This window comes from Saimiri boliviensis, chromosome 4, assembly GCF_048565385.1.
Source record: "Saimiri boliviensis isolate mSaiBol1 chromosome 4, mSaiBol1.pri, whole genome shotgun sequence".
NCBI lineage: Eukaryota > Metazoa > Chordata > Mammalia > Primates > Cebidae > Saimiri > Saimiri boliviensis.
In genome coordinates this window covers 67,147,441-67,164,377 of record NC_133452.1, presented here as the reverse complement: position 1 = coordinate 67,164,377, position 16,937 = coordinate 67,147,441, and the positions used below count along the sequence as shown (strand labels likewise).

The 16,937-nt window shown below is 32.0% G+C and overlaps 1 protein-coding gene across 5 annotated transcripts in view; it reads left to right on the top strand.

Moving 5' to 3' along the window:
* GRIK2 (glutamate ionotropic receptor kainate type subunit 2) overlaps window positions 1–16,721 on the top strand; it is a 721,121-nt gene extending 704,400 nt beyond the window's left edge. For 2 of the 5 annotated variants that reach the window (XM_010333764.3, XM_074397666.1), the window contains exons 16-17: window positions 1,227–1,477; window positions 15,035–16,721. In XM_010333764.3, the coding sequence (XP_010332066.2) occupies window positions 1,227–1,477; window positions 15,035–15,199 (416 nt within the window). In that variant the 3' untranslated portion in view covers window positions 15,200–16,721. Of the gene's footprint in view, window positions 1–1,226; window positions 1,478–10,154; window positions 10,242–11,932; window positions 12,065–15,034 lie in introns of those variants that run through there. The other 3 variants (XM_074397667.1, XM_074397668.1, XM_074397669.1) reach the window with 3 other exon arrangements.
* The last annotated feature ends 216 nt before the right edge of the window (window positions 16,722–16,937 follow it).

Sequence of the window (16,937 nt, the reverse complement as noted above, 5' to 3'; positions counted from 1 at the left end):
GCTTAACTTAATCGAAAAGCTCAAGTCAATTTGAGGCAGTCTAAAGGAGACCTCCCTTCCTTAGTCTCTACCAGGCTCTTGCCCTTCCTCGGGACCATGCTTGGTTCCACTGCCATGATGTGGTAGAATCCGCTCTAAATAAGAACAAGCTGCTGGAATGAGGTCCACCAACCAGGAAAGGGTTTAGAAAGGGTTGCCACAACCCCAGCTATGAGAGACTGTGCCAAGACAGATCTTGGTGTGAGCCTATGATGGAGAGCCTGAGGGCAGGTCTGGGCTCTCCTTCCATGAGGATTACATGTGACCTCAGGGGACCTCTGCCCTCTTTTCCCACTCACCCACCGAGATCCCCTGGCCTGTGCTTCCTGGAAGAGGTAGAAGAGGCATTTTGAAGTCAATGACAACAGAGAATGAAGGTGCCATTTAAGAAACAAAGCAGCACCTCTTTGCCTGTGTTCAATCCCTCCACACAGGTGGAATCAAGTGAGAATGTGCACAGCCAGGACAGAGGCTGCTCTGAGCTTGAGAGGCAACAGCATCCTCCTAGTTGTCTCTGCAGAACAGACTTTCTGAAGACAGGAACTTAATCATGTGGTCCTGGGGGTTTCTCTATAATATACTGGCACTAGGAAGAAGGAAAATCATCTTTGCAGAGGGCTGATGGAAAAAAGGCAGGAATATTAATGAGCATCCATTAAGGCTCTCTCTCTCAAGCCTAAGGAATTAAGATATGCAAGGGTGTGAGACAGGTGCAGAGAGGGAGAGAGCCTGGCAGGAACACCAAGAAAAGACCTGTGACTGCTGGTTACATAGTGCTCTGCTTCCTTGCTTGAGGCCAACAGCATGTGCCTGCCTGTCACCAGGCTAACCTGGGACCCATGACGGGGCAGGGGTAAGACTAGTTTTCAGTTCCTGCATGATTTATAGGGTGTGTGGCTTCCTCCTAAAGATCCAAGAGGAGGACTCTGGGATCCTGTACTGCTGCCTTGATTTTGCGGAGGAAAGTCACAGCCTCTCTTCGGCAAAATCAAGGCAGCAGTAGAGGATCCCAGAGTCCTCTACTTGTTTGTCTTTCCTGCCACCACTGAAAAAACAATGTTTTCTGAAAAAACATTGGCACGGTTTGAAGCATTTTGAAAAATCTCTGCCCCTCCTCTCATCTTGCTAACCTTTAATTATGAAATTCCAGGTTCTTTCAATAGTTAACATAACTTCTCCTTTCTTAGGTTCTCCATATCGAGATAAGATTACTATAGCAATTCTTCAGCTGCAAGAGGAAGGCAAGCTGCATATGATGAAGGAGAAATGGTGGAGGGGCAATGGTTGCCCAGAAGAGGAGAGCAAAGAGGCCAGTGCCCTGGGGGTTCAGAATATTGGTGGCATCTTCATTGTTCTGGCAGCCGGCTTGGTGCTTTCAGTTTTTGTCGCAGTGGGAGAATTTTTATACAAATCCAAAAAAAACGCTCAGTTGGAAAAGGTAAATGTCACTCTTTTACAGTTTAAATTTAAAGCATTTTTTGTTGTTATATTAAAACACAAACCAAAAGATTTTTTATTTTACCAACTAAGGATAATGCTTAGAACTATTGCTCTAAATTGTCTGTCATTCATTATATAACAAAATATAATGACTCATGATCACCTTTATGATTTTTAATTTAGTTGTAATATGTTTAATTGTAGCCAGCTTCAGAACAAATAGCTATTTCTACTCCTATTAGAGACTGAAACAAACAAACAAACAAACAAACAAAAAAACCCACAACACTTTTGTGGCTTGAAGTTCATTGTAGCTTACTGATGAGACATAGTTAATTGAGTAAAAATTAGAAACTGTAATATGAAAGAAAAAATACTCTGCAAATTAAAAAGAAGGTTTTATATACAACATGGTTTAACAGTTTCAATTTAAAGAGTAAGTTTTCATTTCAATAGCTTTGCTCCAATGCATTTCTAGTTTAAGAAAGATGTTAGCTTTCATAAGAGAAATTAATTTTCTATATTAATCAGTTTGTGAAAATATTATAGTTTCTTTTTTGCATTTGACAGTATTCTTAATTGGTTCTTTATTTTTTTTTACACCAGAGTCCTTCTAAAAATATGTATAAACTTCAAAAATATTGAGGCTATTGCTATATTTCGCATTTAATGCATGTAGTCATTTGTATAAATTTTTTTTGTATTATCCTTGAAAAATTTGTCACCTCATTCAGATTCCATATTTCTAGTGCTATAATTTCCTCATTTCTATAAATATGAGGTAGACTAGAAAACAAACTCTTTCAGAGTCTACATGATACTTTTTGTATGCAACTTTATTGATCTGGATATGAAAAAAATAACATTTTAAAGTCTTCTAGTATATTATTTACTCTTCTGTGTAAACATCTCTTTTGTTTTTGATAAAACTCACAATATTTTAGACTTTGACCACTGTGGCAGAGTGCGATGATATAATCTTTAATATTTAAGAGGTTTATGAACTTTTGTTGGTAAATGTAAAGAGCAGAAAAGTGGTATTTTGAAAATAATGCCATACAGGAATACAAGGTAAATATATTTTTCTAATATTCTTTGAAGTGTCTGCACCTTTAGTATTATTTTTGAAAATAAAAATCCTCCTTTGTATCTAGTAACTTATGTCATAATTATTTATCCTTTCTGCAGTCGGAATTTTGGATACAGTATTTCTACATTTTTGCTTGATTATAGTACTTGACACTAGGGAGTGTTTTCATAAATGTATATTCTTATAACCCCATTTTGTCAATGACTAAAATAACTGAAGTTTTTGAAGAATTCAGACAATAACGTGATTTGTTTTCACAAAACATTCAGGATTGTTATTTATGCTGGCATGGCTAAATCAAATATTGGTTGCATTTATGTGTCTAAGTACACTTTTTATGTTATAATTATTTTTAAAGTGTCAAAATGAATTTTGCAATTAAGTCTAAACTAACAAAAGAAGAAATATTAACTCAGTAATTATCATTTTCAGTATTTGTTAATAAATGTGATATTTAATGTGTTAATACATAATATAAGAATGAGTATCATAGAAGAAATATGGGTTTTCTGCTTGGAATCTCAAATTATCCATATGTATTAATTTTCTTAAAGTTAGATCAGTATTAAATAAAATGAATTTTAATAGATCAGTATAAAAATAAAATGAATTAGTCTCTTGATGATATGTGGTATTCTATTGTACATACCTGTATGTATCCCATTCATTTGGTTTATCTAGGCTGTATCTCTAGCACAATTTTGTTTTACAAATATTTGTTTAAAACAAAACAAAGAATGTGATGATTTAATTTTGTAATATAATGTGCATCATTGTTATTATGTACAAGTTAAGTTGAAATTTTCAGATACTACCCAGATCTCTTGTTTTGTGGATCTATATGACCTTCTAAAAATTAGAAAAATATAATTAATGTACCTTTTCAAACTGAAACAGTGAAGCATTAACATTACACTAGAAAGAAATAACTGAGTGGATATTACGTGAGTATGCTAGTCACACACTGCAGTGCTTTGCACACTGTCTCTACATAGCTTCCACAATGAAATCCAGATTTCTTAGATTAGCAGATGAGACCATGTCAAACCTGTCCCTGTCCACTGCTGCAGTTTTACCTTTTGCTCCTCTTCAGTTTGCACCTTTACCATAGCCACACTACATTTTAACTCTCACTTTCCCAAGATCATATTCTTCTTTTTGACTGGAGCAAATGTTATCTGCTATTCTAACTTGCAAACTCTCACAAACACTTTGTATTAGGCATTTAAAATGAGACATTAACTTGTCAAGAAAGCTTTCCCAAATCAAAATATATGTTGGATTTGAGAACAGAGCATAGCTTGTTGCTAAGAATTGGAAGTATGTTTTCATTTCCTACTGTAATGAAAAAAAAAATTGTGACTCATCTATTTCATCATTTTACTTGGTTTATTTCACATGCTGTGTTGATCTAAAAACATATATCTCCTTTTGAGAAAGATGGGAAGATCTTTTTCCATTTCAAACCATTTCCTGCATTAAGTCTAGATATCTTCACTCTGTATACCCCTTGGCACATCTCCATTATCCCTTTAACACTATTTTATTCATATTTGTTTGTTTCTGTGTGTGGGTACCTTTTCACCTATTAAATTCTTCATACCATTAGGACAAAGACCTAGTATTTTTTGTTTGTCTCTACAAGGCCTCAAATAGTTCCTGGTGGCCTAATATCTCTCTCTCTTTCTATGTACTATCATCTATCTATCTATCTATCTATCTATCTATCTATCTATCTACCTACCTACCTACCTATCATTTAAATTAAGAATGAAGTTGATTGCAGTAACCTTTTAAAAGAGTATCATAGACCGGGTGCAGTGGCTCAAGCCTGTAATCCCAGCACTGTGGGAGGCCGAAGTGGGTGGATCACGAGGTCAAGAGATCGAGACCATACTGGTCAACAAGGTGAAACCCCGTCTCTACTAAAAATACAAAAAATTAGCTGGGCATGGTGGCGCGTGCCTGTAATCCCAGGCACGGGATTTTGTTTTTTAGGGTGTAGTCTATTTTCATAGTCTATAATCCCAGCTACTCAGGAGGCTGAGGCAGGAGAATTGCCTGAACCCAGGAGGCGGTGGTTGCGGTGAGCCAAGATCGCGGCATTGCACTCCAGCCTGGGTAACAAGAGCGAAACTCCGTCTCAAAAAAAAAAAAAAAAAAAAAAAAAAAAAGATAAAGAAATAAATTATTTTTCTATGTAATTAGAAATGGCAAATCAAATAATTATGGATTCATTGGAAATGACTCATTTTATTTGTTGTGGTAAATTAGGTTCTTAGGCTCACTTCTTCATTTTTCTTGAGAAAATTTAGGTTAATTTATATGGCTATTTAACACATTACTTAATTTATTAAAACTAGCTGTAAGATAGACTTGGATCTTGTCATATGTTTGAGAACATACAGCAATTCAGTTTACTTTTACTTATCATATTTGCATCTTTAACCTAGTTTTCTTAAATTTCAAAAATAAGGTAAACACTTGTGAGATCGATTATTTACTCAATACATATTTATTTACTGAGAAATAAATCTACAGTGAATTGTGTTTTGCCCTTTGAAGGTAAGCACAAATGTGTTGGTAACTAAATAGTTTATCAGATATAATATACATGAAGTTTAGTTGAATGTGAACTTTGTGAATAAAATTGATAAATAATGAATATGTTACTTACTTTTAATAATAATGTTCAAATTATAATATATTAATTTATATATCAAAACAAAATGTCTTTTATAACACATATTGTAAATGTTAGTGAAAACAAATAGCTCTTGATGATGATAGCCTTTCTTATAAGTTGTTGGATAATTAAGATAAATATGCAAATGTTTCTTTTTCAAATTAGAGCAGATTAAAAATAAAAACAGAAAATAATGTTGAATTGTGGCCCTTAAAACATTTTAAAAATGGAAATTGCATTCCTTTCAGATAACCAGAAGATGATGTATCATAATTTTTGTAAAAATGGATTTAATTGTGTTGTAATTATTAATGCATCAAGGACACATTGCTTTTTATTTGTTCAAACTTTTAAAATATTCCAAAACCTTTCTCATCTGAATATGTCTGAAAATGTAACTAATCAACACATGCATTTTATAATTAATTTACTTTTTGCCTTACCTTTTCTTTGATATTAAATATATTTCTACTGAAGTTTCACTAAGAAAGAAATTGAAGAAACTGTTGTATATCTGAGACAATTATAACATTTTAAGTGTATAGATTTGGTTGAAAGGTCTTGTTTTCCTCTTCTAAGACTTACTTCTGGCTGTAACAAGCTGCTTATATACTGAGTTTTGTTTTTCCTGGTAATATTGATAATATGTTGGCTTTGTGAGCAAGAATTTTAAGATATCATAATAATTTAAATTTTTGGTAAATTTAATATTTTATTTTTTTATAATATTTTAATATTATAATATTTTAATATTTTATAATATTAAGAATGATTATGCTTAAAATTATGCATTTCTTAAATATTTGAATATGTCTGCTTTTAACAGACATACATAATTTTTCTTTTTTTTTTAGGTTTTCAACAAGAACAGCAGCATAACTTCTATAGTTTGATATCTTTTCATGTGATTTGTATATAAAAATAATATTTGCCCCATGTATTTTAAAATGTATTTACTTATACAGATTGTTTCTATTGAACTGCCTGAATATAAATTATTGAGTTTCCTGACATAAAAGAGTCTTAAAGCCAAAAGTATTCCTTCTCTTATTACTTACGTATAAACTAAGTAAATATGTCTCAGAAATTTAATGTATATATGAATTACTGGTCAGATACTGAATTTGTGCAATAGGTGTCTCTTCTTGAACACACATTTTGTTGTCTTTAAAATGGTTAAAATGTATTTTTAAATCTATGTGATGTTGTTTTTTAGGACGTAGTCTATTTTCGTCAATGTAGTTGTTTTTATTATAGAACACTGGTAAATTTGGTCTAAGACAATCTCTAAATAATTATATTTTTCCGGTGCACTGATAGCTCAAAAATTTTCTTGAGGGCACATAGATTGTTCTTCAGTGAATAGTTGAATAACAAAAGTAGAAGACGGATATAAATCAGAGTCGTAGAAGAACAAATGAGCATAACATTTCAATTTGGGGGATGATAAGAAAAAAATCAGAGGGTTTAGTTTAAACCTGCAGGACTAGGGATCTTATTTCAAAATTTATTTATAAGGAAACCATGTAGAAAAGCCAGGTAGTTCTGTATTTCATGAAAACAGAAGAATAAAAACAGATTGTTCACAGATACCTACATGTAAGCTGCCATTAAAATTTTAAATAATTAGTTCTCACAGGAGCAATGCCTTTTAAAAGAATATACTTTTTTTGTGTAAGGTATAGGAATGCAAACAGTATTAAAAATTATCAGTAAAAGTTTCATGTCAGTATTTATGTTTTTCCCAGCAATACTTATTTAGGAACCATAAGATATCTATAATTTTTATTAATTACATTTGATGTAAGAAATTGTAGCTGCATTTAACTTTACAGAAGTTAAAAGTTCTAAGTAAATTTTCAGTGTAAAAAATTATAGCCACAAAGCATGTTGTTCTTCAGAAGTTAAAAACTATAAATAAACTTGGACAAATAGTCCATTTTGTATTTTAATATTACTGCCTTTCTTTGAGAGCTGAGTGTCTTTCAATTTCCATTAATGAGCCACATAAGGACAAATTGGATGAATTTTTAAAATGTCTCCACGTATAAATACAAAATACTCTACTTTGAAATGAGGCCAAACTTCATTTTAATAACTGGTTTGCTTCCAAATCAGCTAAAGGATTTTCAGTTCATTTGTTAATGATAACCCATATTCTTTGTACACCCACAAATGATTGTTTTTAATTAAAATTATAGCTTGATAGATAATTTTACCACTTTATTTTTATAAATTACTTTTTAAAGTATAATACCCCTTTTTAATAGAAAACTACCCTGAGAATCACGCAAATATTATTATCTATATAGTGCAGATGAGGATAATAAGTGTCTCAATGGTCAAGTTGTTTTTCAAGGTCAAAGATGCCTAATCTAACATTGTTTCAACCATATCAAGCTCTGCAGAATGGAGGCAGAATATTTACTTCTTCTTCTTTCTCCTTGAAGTTGGACTAAGGAAATATGTGGATTCAGAGTTTGAATTAGATAAACCGATTATGGGCTTTGGTCATAAGCAGCCTAATAATTTTACTTTTGTAGATAGTTAAGTATGAGTTTTGGAATTAAAAAGACTTGGAATCATAACTCAGCTTTGTTTAACTTTAGATAAAATTACTTAGCCTTTCTTCTTTCTAAATAAATAAATGAAGCAATGAATAAACAATTAAGTTATGATACATAAGAAAACTGTTTTAAGAATTAATTAAGATAGTTAATATACACAGAGGGCTTCTTCTGCAGATAACTGACTTACAACAAGCAGCTCTTTTAAAAATAATATCCTTATTATTATTTGTAAAGCTGGTACATTTTTAACTGCTGCACCTTAGGAAAAGAGAATTTTCCAGCAATTATGTATTAGTTATTTGGATGCTACTCTTAAAAGAATAATTGTATCATTATGACTACTAGCAAAAAATGTGATGATTTTTATTACTTTTTCTTAAAATGCATTGCAAGCTATATTGACTAAAGTCGTGGTGATTCTTGTTAAACCTCCATTTATTTTTTTTACTAGCGTAAATAAGAAAAATTTAAAAATGTATAATGAGCCTCAAATTTTCTCTGTCTCATTGTATTTGCAAATACAATATGAAGATATTGAGTAACTATTTCTGTAATAGTAAATGTTTCTGAGAATATTTTAATATTTGATTATGTTTATCATTGTAAAATAATACGGGCTAAAGCATAACATGATTTCTAATTTAATTCTTTAAGAAAGATATGTATTTCTTTTGGCCTCATAATTTTTTTCTGTCTGCTTTATAATTTAGTATTCAAAAAACTAATATTTAGTAAGAATAGAGTCCAGGTAAAAAGCTCTGCTGAGAATGAAATTATCATTAATGAGGCAGGCTAATATGATAAAGCTTTCATAGGTGAAAGTCAAGACAATAGGGTTCCTATCCTAGCTCTGACTATTTCGACATATAACTTAACTTCATAAGTTTTAATTTTTCTAGCAGTAAAATTACAGTGATTAATGAATAGGATCACAATAGTTGCTACACATAAAGTTACTTTTGACTACAGAATAGCTTCTGTAAATAATAAAATAATTTTAAAAAGATAGCTGCTCTAAAACAATATCAAGATTAAGGTTATATATATTCTTTAACATGAGTGATTTAACCAGTCGTTTTTCATCTTAGGTCAATTCATACTTCTGATGTATAGCATTAACTGATGTTTTTAAAAGGCTGCCAATCAAATATTTAAAAGAAGAAAATTAATGGGTCATATTAAATGACATTTATTTTCCTTATTTAACACACCAATATTATGTAAGATATTATATATTATATCCTATAAATATTTTATTCTGTTATGATTTACTTATTATCTAATGTGGTGGGATAATTTTCTATGATTAATCACAGTGATTGTTGTGATTTGTCTCCTTCACATATGACTTAACAATTCCTGGCCAAAGGGTCTACAGAGTCAGAAATTAATTAGCAAGTGTCTAAAAATATATATTATATAATCCATAATTAGTTAACAAATAATTTAAATGACAAACACAAACTAAAAGGTTGGTTGATGTGTGCTAGAATACATTAGACGATTGAAGTACAATGGTATCTCAGAGATACCATTGACAGAAATAGCTCAAATTTTGGTATGGCTGCTAGTAGGACAGGTAGAGATTGTATGCAGAATTAGTTAGGAATTATCTTGAATAAAGACTAAAATACCATTTAGTTATTTTATACTATCAAAATACAGGCCAGCAAGATATATAAAATAGGATTCCCTCTTTAAAATAAATATTAAATCCAGGCTTGAAAGTAACATATTTTATGATATTTCTTGACCAATGAATACATATATTCAAAAAAGAGTGATGAGCGTAAAAGTTAAATCAAGCTGGTTATTTTTCTTCAGATACTGTGTTTTTTAAAAATAAATGTATTGCTAAATACTACAGTTTTAAATTTAAAAATGAAGCTAAATATGTCAGTGATCAATGTGGAGCATGATTTCAACTACATTTCTAATATAAAAGAAATCTGTGCCTCTCCAAGTGCTCTCATATCATCTTATTATAAAAATATATCTTTTAATTAGGAAGTTAAGCTATAAAGAATAAATATTCTGTAACATCAACAATGATATTCTTGAAATCATTTATCTGTGGACTATTTATGTATTTTCTTATTACTCTCAAAATACAAAATAGAGCTCTTTACAAAAAGAGCTCTATAAAAAAGGCAATGTAAATATAGCCAAGTTTATGCTATGAAGATTTCCAGATCGACATTGTTTCAAGAATTAGAGTTGTGTAAATATAAAGTGCCTCATTAAATATAATGAATTTTATAAAGAGTTTTACTAATTTAAATGCAATTATACATGCTAACAGCTCAAAGATTTAAATTTTCATTTTCAGGAATCTTCTATTTGGTTAGTGCCACCATACCATCCAGACACTGTTTAGTAATCTTTTGAAACTTACTAAAAGAGGTTTTTAATAATGGTTAGTATCCTTGTGCCTTTCTTTTTTCTTTTTGTAGTCTGTTATATAAATGTGGAGAAACATTTTTATTGCTGTTTTCACCCTAAGGAACTTACCTTATTTATTGACACAGTGCATGGATTTCCACCCCTAAGGAGTGATTTTAAAAGCAACATAGTTCTTTTTCTCTCTCTTCTTCCCCTCCAGCTTTCCCTCTCCTCTTCTCTCCTCTTGCCTCCTTCTCCTTCTTCTCCTTCCTTCCTTCCTCTATTTCTTTCTCTTTCTTTCTTTTTCTTTCTTTTTCTTTCTTTCCTTTCTTTCTTTCTCTTTATTTCTTTTTTCTTTTCTTTCTCTCTTTTTCTTTCTTTCACATTCTTCTTTCTTTCTCTCTCTTTCATCTATTTCATTCTTTCTTTTTAAGTATAAACAGAAAAATGACTTTTCAGTGCACTTGAGTTTTTAGACTTTTTTCACAGTCCAATAAGAAGATTTAAAATAAATTTGAATGATTACATAATGTATAAAAGAGAGTTTGTCTCTATTGAATGATAGTAAGTTAGAATTTTATTTAAAAGTTAAACATGGTAAGTTTGGGGCAATGCACAGCACAGGGAAGCAATTATATTTCACGAAACACTGTACAGTTTCAGCTTTAGAAATTTATATAAGTTACGGAACTTGCCTTGTAAACCTCTAAAGAGAAAGAAAATAATATATATTTGCTCTAGTACCATAAATGAACAGTACTTTATGATGTGATTACATTTGCTTAATTTGCCACCTTAATTCTAAAATCTTGCCCAAATCTAAAGATTATCAAGTTTTATAATGGGTTAGAATAATTATATAAATAAGAAGAGAACCTATTGTCTCACAATGACTTTATCAATAACCTAAATAAACCTATTTTTCGGGTAAACTTACATTGATAGATAACAAAAGAGCTGGCAAAATTAACCTTATTCAAAGAGAAAATTAATAAAATTTGTATTTTGTTGTTATGTAATCAAGACCATTGATTGACACATGAAAGATTGCTTGATTAAATTTTTAGCTACTGATGCCTTTGTAGAATAAAGAAAGACTATAATGACAATGGTGGTTTACATGTTTACAATTTTGAGATAGTTGTAAAATTTGTAAATATAATTTATTTAAGACAAATTGAAATTATAAGAAATTATAAGAAACAATACTATTTTGGCCATTGATTAGAATGGGCCTTTTTTTCAGTGTACATTTTATATTACTCAGCAATATAAATTCAATATATATAATTGCTTAAAATAGTTTTAAATGTTCTTATTTGCAGTCTAAAGTAAGTATGGGGTACTAAATACAGAGTTTACCTCTTAACTTAATAGAAATAATACTGAGTCATTTCATAGTTGGACATGTATGTACATACGTAAGATTTCTCTTAAGAGTGTTAGTTACTTACACTATTCCCTTAGTATAGGCAAATTATTAATTAATATTTATACTCTATTCTTTTTTGAAACTCATGTAACCAAAATGTCTGAAAATTGAGATTGCCAAGAAGAAGGTGTCATACATTTTTGAAGACGTGGGAAATTTATTGGTTTTGAATGAAGCCTTATTTCAAACAATTCAGTGTTATTCACATCCTATAACAGTTTTAAGTGTCAACGGGATCAAGTTTTGACCGTGTTATGTCATCTAATTAATCCTTCTGTTAAATGTTTCAACAGAGAGCCAAGACTAAGTTACCTCAAGACTATGTATTCCTCCCTCTGTTGGAGTCAGTTTCCATTTCTACAGTGTTGTCATCATCACCATCTTCATCATCATTATCATCATGTTCTTAATAAGTACATCTAAGAGTAGGTATTAAGCAACAAGAAACACTGTTTCCATATCCTGGCTGTGAAGTGCCACATAAATCCTTTAGTATAGAGGATTAAATATAATTCATGAATTGCAGAACTGCATAATTTAACACATAATGCATGCCAGTGATTCTGTAGTTAATGGGGAATTCACAAGTCACATTTAATCATCACCCATTACAAGTGCCGATCAATTAATATTTTTATTAATTTAATGTTATTAAACAAATGTTAAAGTTTTTTGTTCTTTTTTTTTTTTTTTTTTTTTTTTTTTTTTTTTTTTTTGAGACGGAGTTTTACGCGTTACCCGGGCTGGAGTGCAATGGCGCAATCTCGGCTCACCACAACCTCCGCCTCCTGGGTTCAGGCAATTCTCCTGCCTCAGCCTCCTGAGTAGCTGTGATTACAGGCATGCGCCACTATGCCCAGCTAATGTTTTGTATTTTTAGTAGAGACGGGGTTTCACTATGTTGGCCAGGATGGTCTCGATCTCTTGACCTTGAGATCCACCCGCCTTGGCCTCCCAAAGTGCTGGGATTGCAGGCTTGAGTCACTGCGCCCGGCATGTTAAAGTTTTGTCTAATTTAATTAGGTAACTTCTATGCAGTATATGTTCACTAGGCTTCTAAAACTAAAGTTTTTTTTAAGCAAATGAATTAGAAACACTGTTAAATAGGAATCAAAATATTAGGGTCCTGTGCCACTATTGTTAATTCAGTCAACATTTAAGGAGCCCATGTGTGTACAAGCAGTGCCTTGAGAACCTGATCTCTGCTATTCACAATTCAGTGAGAGGGATACATAGAGGCCTACAGGCCAGATAGAAAAACAGGATACAGTAGAAAATACTGAAAGGATATAACAAAATCAAGTTGTGAAAACAAAATTTGTGCCTGGTCATTTGGAAAGGGCTTCCTAACTAAGTTAAAACTTGAGCCACATCTGAGATAGGGGATACAGTTGAGATGATGTGAAAGAAGAACTCAGCAGGGTACCAGAGCAAGAAGGAACAATGGAAAAATATTAATGGAAGTCCCACCAGTAAAGGGAGTGTGGGCGGGGTGGGGGGCGGGGAGGGGGGAGAGAGAGAGAGAGAGAAGAGAGAGAGAGAGAGAGAGAGAGAAGCAGTGGGGAAGTGGGAGAGGACTAGATCAGAGAAGTCATGATGGAAAAAATAATAGATTTGGGTTTGATTGTTTCCTAAAGGAGAAAATGCTATTAGTAATTGATATTTTAAAAATAGATTATCTTGATAGTTCTGAGCCTTTATGGAAGAGCAGGGTAGACGTAGAGTTAGGAAGACCATTAAGGGAACTCTCTAAGGAGCCTATCAAATAAATATTAGGATATAGCCAGAGATTGACAAGAAGGTAATAGAGCAGTGCCAAAATCATAAAACTGAATATTTGAGAATATCCTGCTGGAATCTTAGGTGAGAACTGTAGAAAGTTATCCACCCTCTCTCTGAATCAGTTTTGTCTGACACATAGATGCCTAATTAATTCAAAGTATGTTTTGACTGGCAGAAACTATTATGCAAACAAATTTTTTCAAATGTATTTTTTAAGTTAACATAAAATTGTAAGTATGTATAATATAGAACATATTTTGATGTATATCTACATTGTGAAATGGTTAGATATGTCTAATTAGCAAATATATTACCTCACGTATTTATTATTTTTGTAGTGAGAACACTTATTCACTCTTTTGGCACTTTTCAATAATATATTATTATTAACTATAGTGGCCATTCTGTGGAATAGAGCTCTTGAACTTCTTTCTGCCTAACCATAAATATGTATCAGAAAATGACACACATATGGTCTTAAATATTTTCATTATGTTCTCTTGGAAATAGTCTAAGATGACATTCAATAAAGCAACTAAAGCATAATTAAGTCTTCACGTGCATATTTGATTAGATGGACTTCATTATATATTTTCGTTATCACTTTTTAGGTTTTGTAAATTTTAATACCTGCTCATACCTTTTGTTGATGTCTATACTCTTGGTCCTTGCTCACACTAAAATCTAACCATCTGAGTTTCAACTACAATATGCAGTTGGTTCATGGATCTGATTCACATGTAATTAACACACATGTATCCCAATCAGGTGGGGAGAGAGACTAACAAATTTGTTTTCATATATATGACTCTATAATATAAATTTTGAGGAGTTATAATAATAAACCCCAGATAAACAGAGGTTCTAGTGAATCTATTTCCTATGAGATGGGAACTAAGACAGAAAATACTCATAGGGTCATATTTTTTTCATGTGATAAATTATTAGCTTTTAATTACCAAATTAATGATGACAAAAATGTTAATATTTTTTGTAGATGTCTAACATGCTATAATTTGTCATTTCATGATTAAGTCATGTTTGTTTGTAATCACTGTCAATGTTTCTATAGGCATAATCACAAAAAAGACATAATGAAATAGAAATTGTTTTCCATATTTTATGTCTGTGTGAGTGCTATTTTTCTTTTGAGATGTACAATGAAGAATCAATGTTCAAAGAACATTTGCATATCTCGTATTGTGATCTGAAAAGTAGTACATTTTTTCTATTTTTTTATATCAAGAATGGATTTCTGGTATAGAATTGTCTTTGTATTTAAATTTTCAAGTAGATTTCTATCTCATGCTAATCAATTTTGTATAATGTCATAAGAACATTTTATTTAATATATATGTAATATACACATAACTAGTTGTTTATTTCAGAATCAGGTGGAGATTTTCTTTAAATTAGCCCACTTTTATAGAATATTATTTTAATTATGAGTTGAGTGTTAAAAGTGACAATTTGTTATAACTTTTACAATGAAAAATTTCAAACCTTTAAAGATGGTATGTGACAAGTCTGTTGAGATTGATTTTTAAGATTGATCTTGGACAGTTACAGTTTATGTATTTTATAATATTTACTTTTTCTGTGTTCTTCTGTAGAGGTCCTTCTGTAGTGCCATGGTAGAAGAACTGAGGATGTCCTTGAAGTGCCAGCGTCGGTTAAAACATAAGCCACAGGCCCCAGTTATTGTGAAAACAGAAGAAGTTATCAACATGCACACATTTAACGACAGAAGGTTGCCAGGTAAAGAAACCATGGCATAAAGCTGGGAGGCCAAACACCCAAGCACAAACTGTCGTCTTTTTCCAAACAATTTAGCGAGAATGTTTCCTGTGGAAATATGCAACCTGTGCAAAATAAAATGAGTTACCTCATGCCGCTGTGTCTATGAACTAGAGACTCTGTGATCTAAGCAGTTGCAATGATCAGACTTGATTTACAAGCATCATGGATCAACCAAGTTACACGGGGTTACACTGTTAATCATGGGTTCCTCCCTTCTTCTGAGTGAATGTTACATGCGCATTTTGTGGCTGGTTTCAAATGCAGTCCGGTGAGAAATTACAGGTTCCTTTCGAAGCTCAACTCTTGCCAGGAGATGGAATACCAACACCCAACAGGGCGACTAATAAAAGTGTCACTAAGAATATAAATATTTGGAATCAGCAAAAACTGTAGTGTTACAGGAAACAGTACAGTCTTCTGAACACCCAGATCATAGAGATGATGATGTTACTAGCCCCCAACCAACTAGTCAGTATAATTGTTGTCTGAATACACAATATGTGTTTATAGGATGTGAAAAAATGTGATGAAAAACAAATTTGAATCCCATGGCAGGTGGAATATAAAGCCGATATTCATTAACTATTTTTCTTTTCTTTTTTGTTTTTGACAGTCTGTGTCACTGATGGAGATAGAAATGTCAATTATCAAGGCAATAATGCTTTTCTTAAGTTCCCTAAGCCAGAAGATTAACATGCAACTCTATCAGATCCCTTCCTATTCCCCCAACACCCTTTCTCTAACCCCATAAACCAAATTAAAAAAAAAAATTGGTTCAGTGATTCTGAATTAAAGGATAATCTTTTACCATCTTTGTCTTAAGTTGTAAAAAAGGGCTGAGTATTGGCTGTGTAGAAGACTAAAAATTTCATTATAACATTCAGATATAGAGATCCAAACCCTTGTTCCTGCTGTAAATGAACTTGATGGAGCATGGGCAGATCTCAGTGATACGAGAAAGGGGACTGGTCATTTAAAGAAAAATCTGTGAGAGAACATGGAAGTGGACTGCATTTATCAATACAGTCACAATGTTAAATGAACAAAATTCTTGAACAGTTTTTTTTCAAAAAATGTTCAGGTTTATTTGTGGAAATGCAAGATTTCTATGAAAATAGTTTTTGTATGGAAATTTTTGTAATACTTTTTATCAACAAAACAAGAACACGTGTTCCTGTCAGGGGTGTGATGTCAAGCATGAATGGTAGTGCGTGTGCACCACCAACGTTTGGTGAAAACTATTTTTATCAAGAAAAAAGGAATCATAGAAGAGAAATATTTTCAAGTTAGATAATATAAAAGCTAGGTGCACTACCACCACTGCTTACCATGCCACACCCCTGGTTTCCACAAGGCTGACAACATACTGTAATGTGTGTGTAAAATGGTAAAAGACACAGACCTCTTGACAACATTGTGATAACAGTTGAGTGCACACAGTTTGCTGTTTGAATCCAATGCACAAAATTAAAAAAATTCATTAAAATTATGTTCATTTTACTTTCAGCTTTGTCTTTCATTTTTCTCTTGTATGTGTAATGAATGCACCATACACTCTTTACATTAAAAGAAGCACACATCCTGAATATTTCTAGGTCATCAAGGATGGCCACTTCCCAGCTACCTGAAGAGAAGAAGCAGCAAGCTTGGGCGAGGACCTACTCAGCTCTAGAAAAAGCTGGACTGGGATATAAAAAGTAATATTTAGGTTCAGAG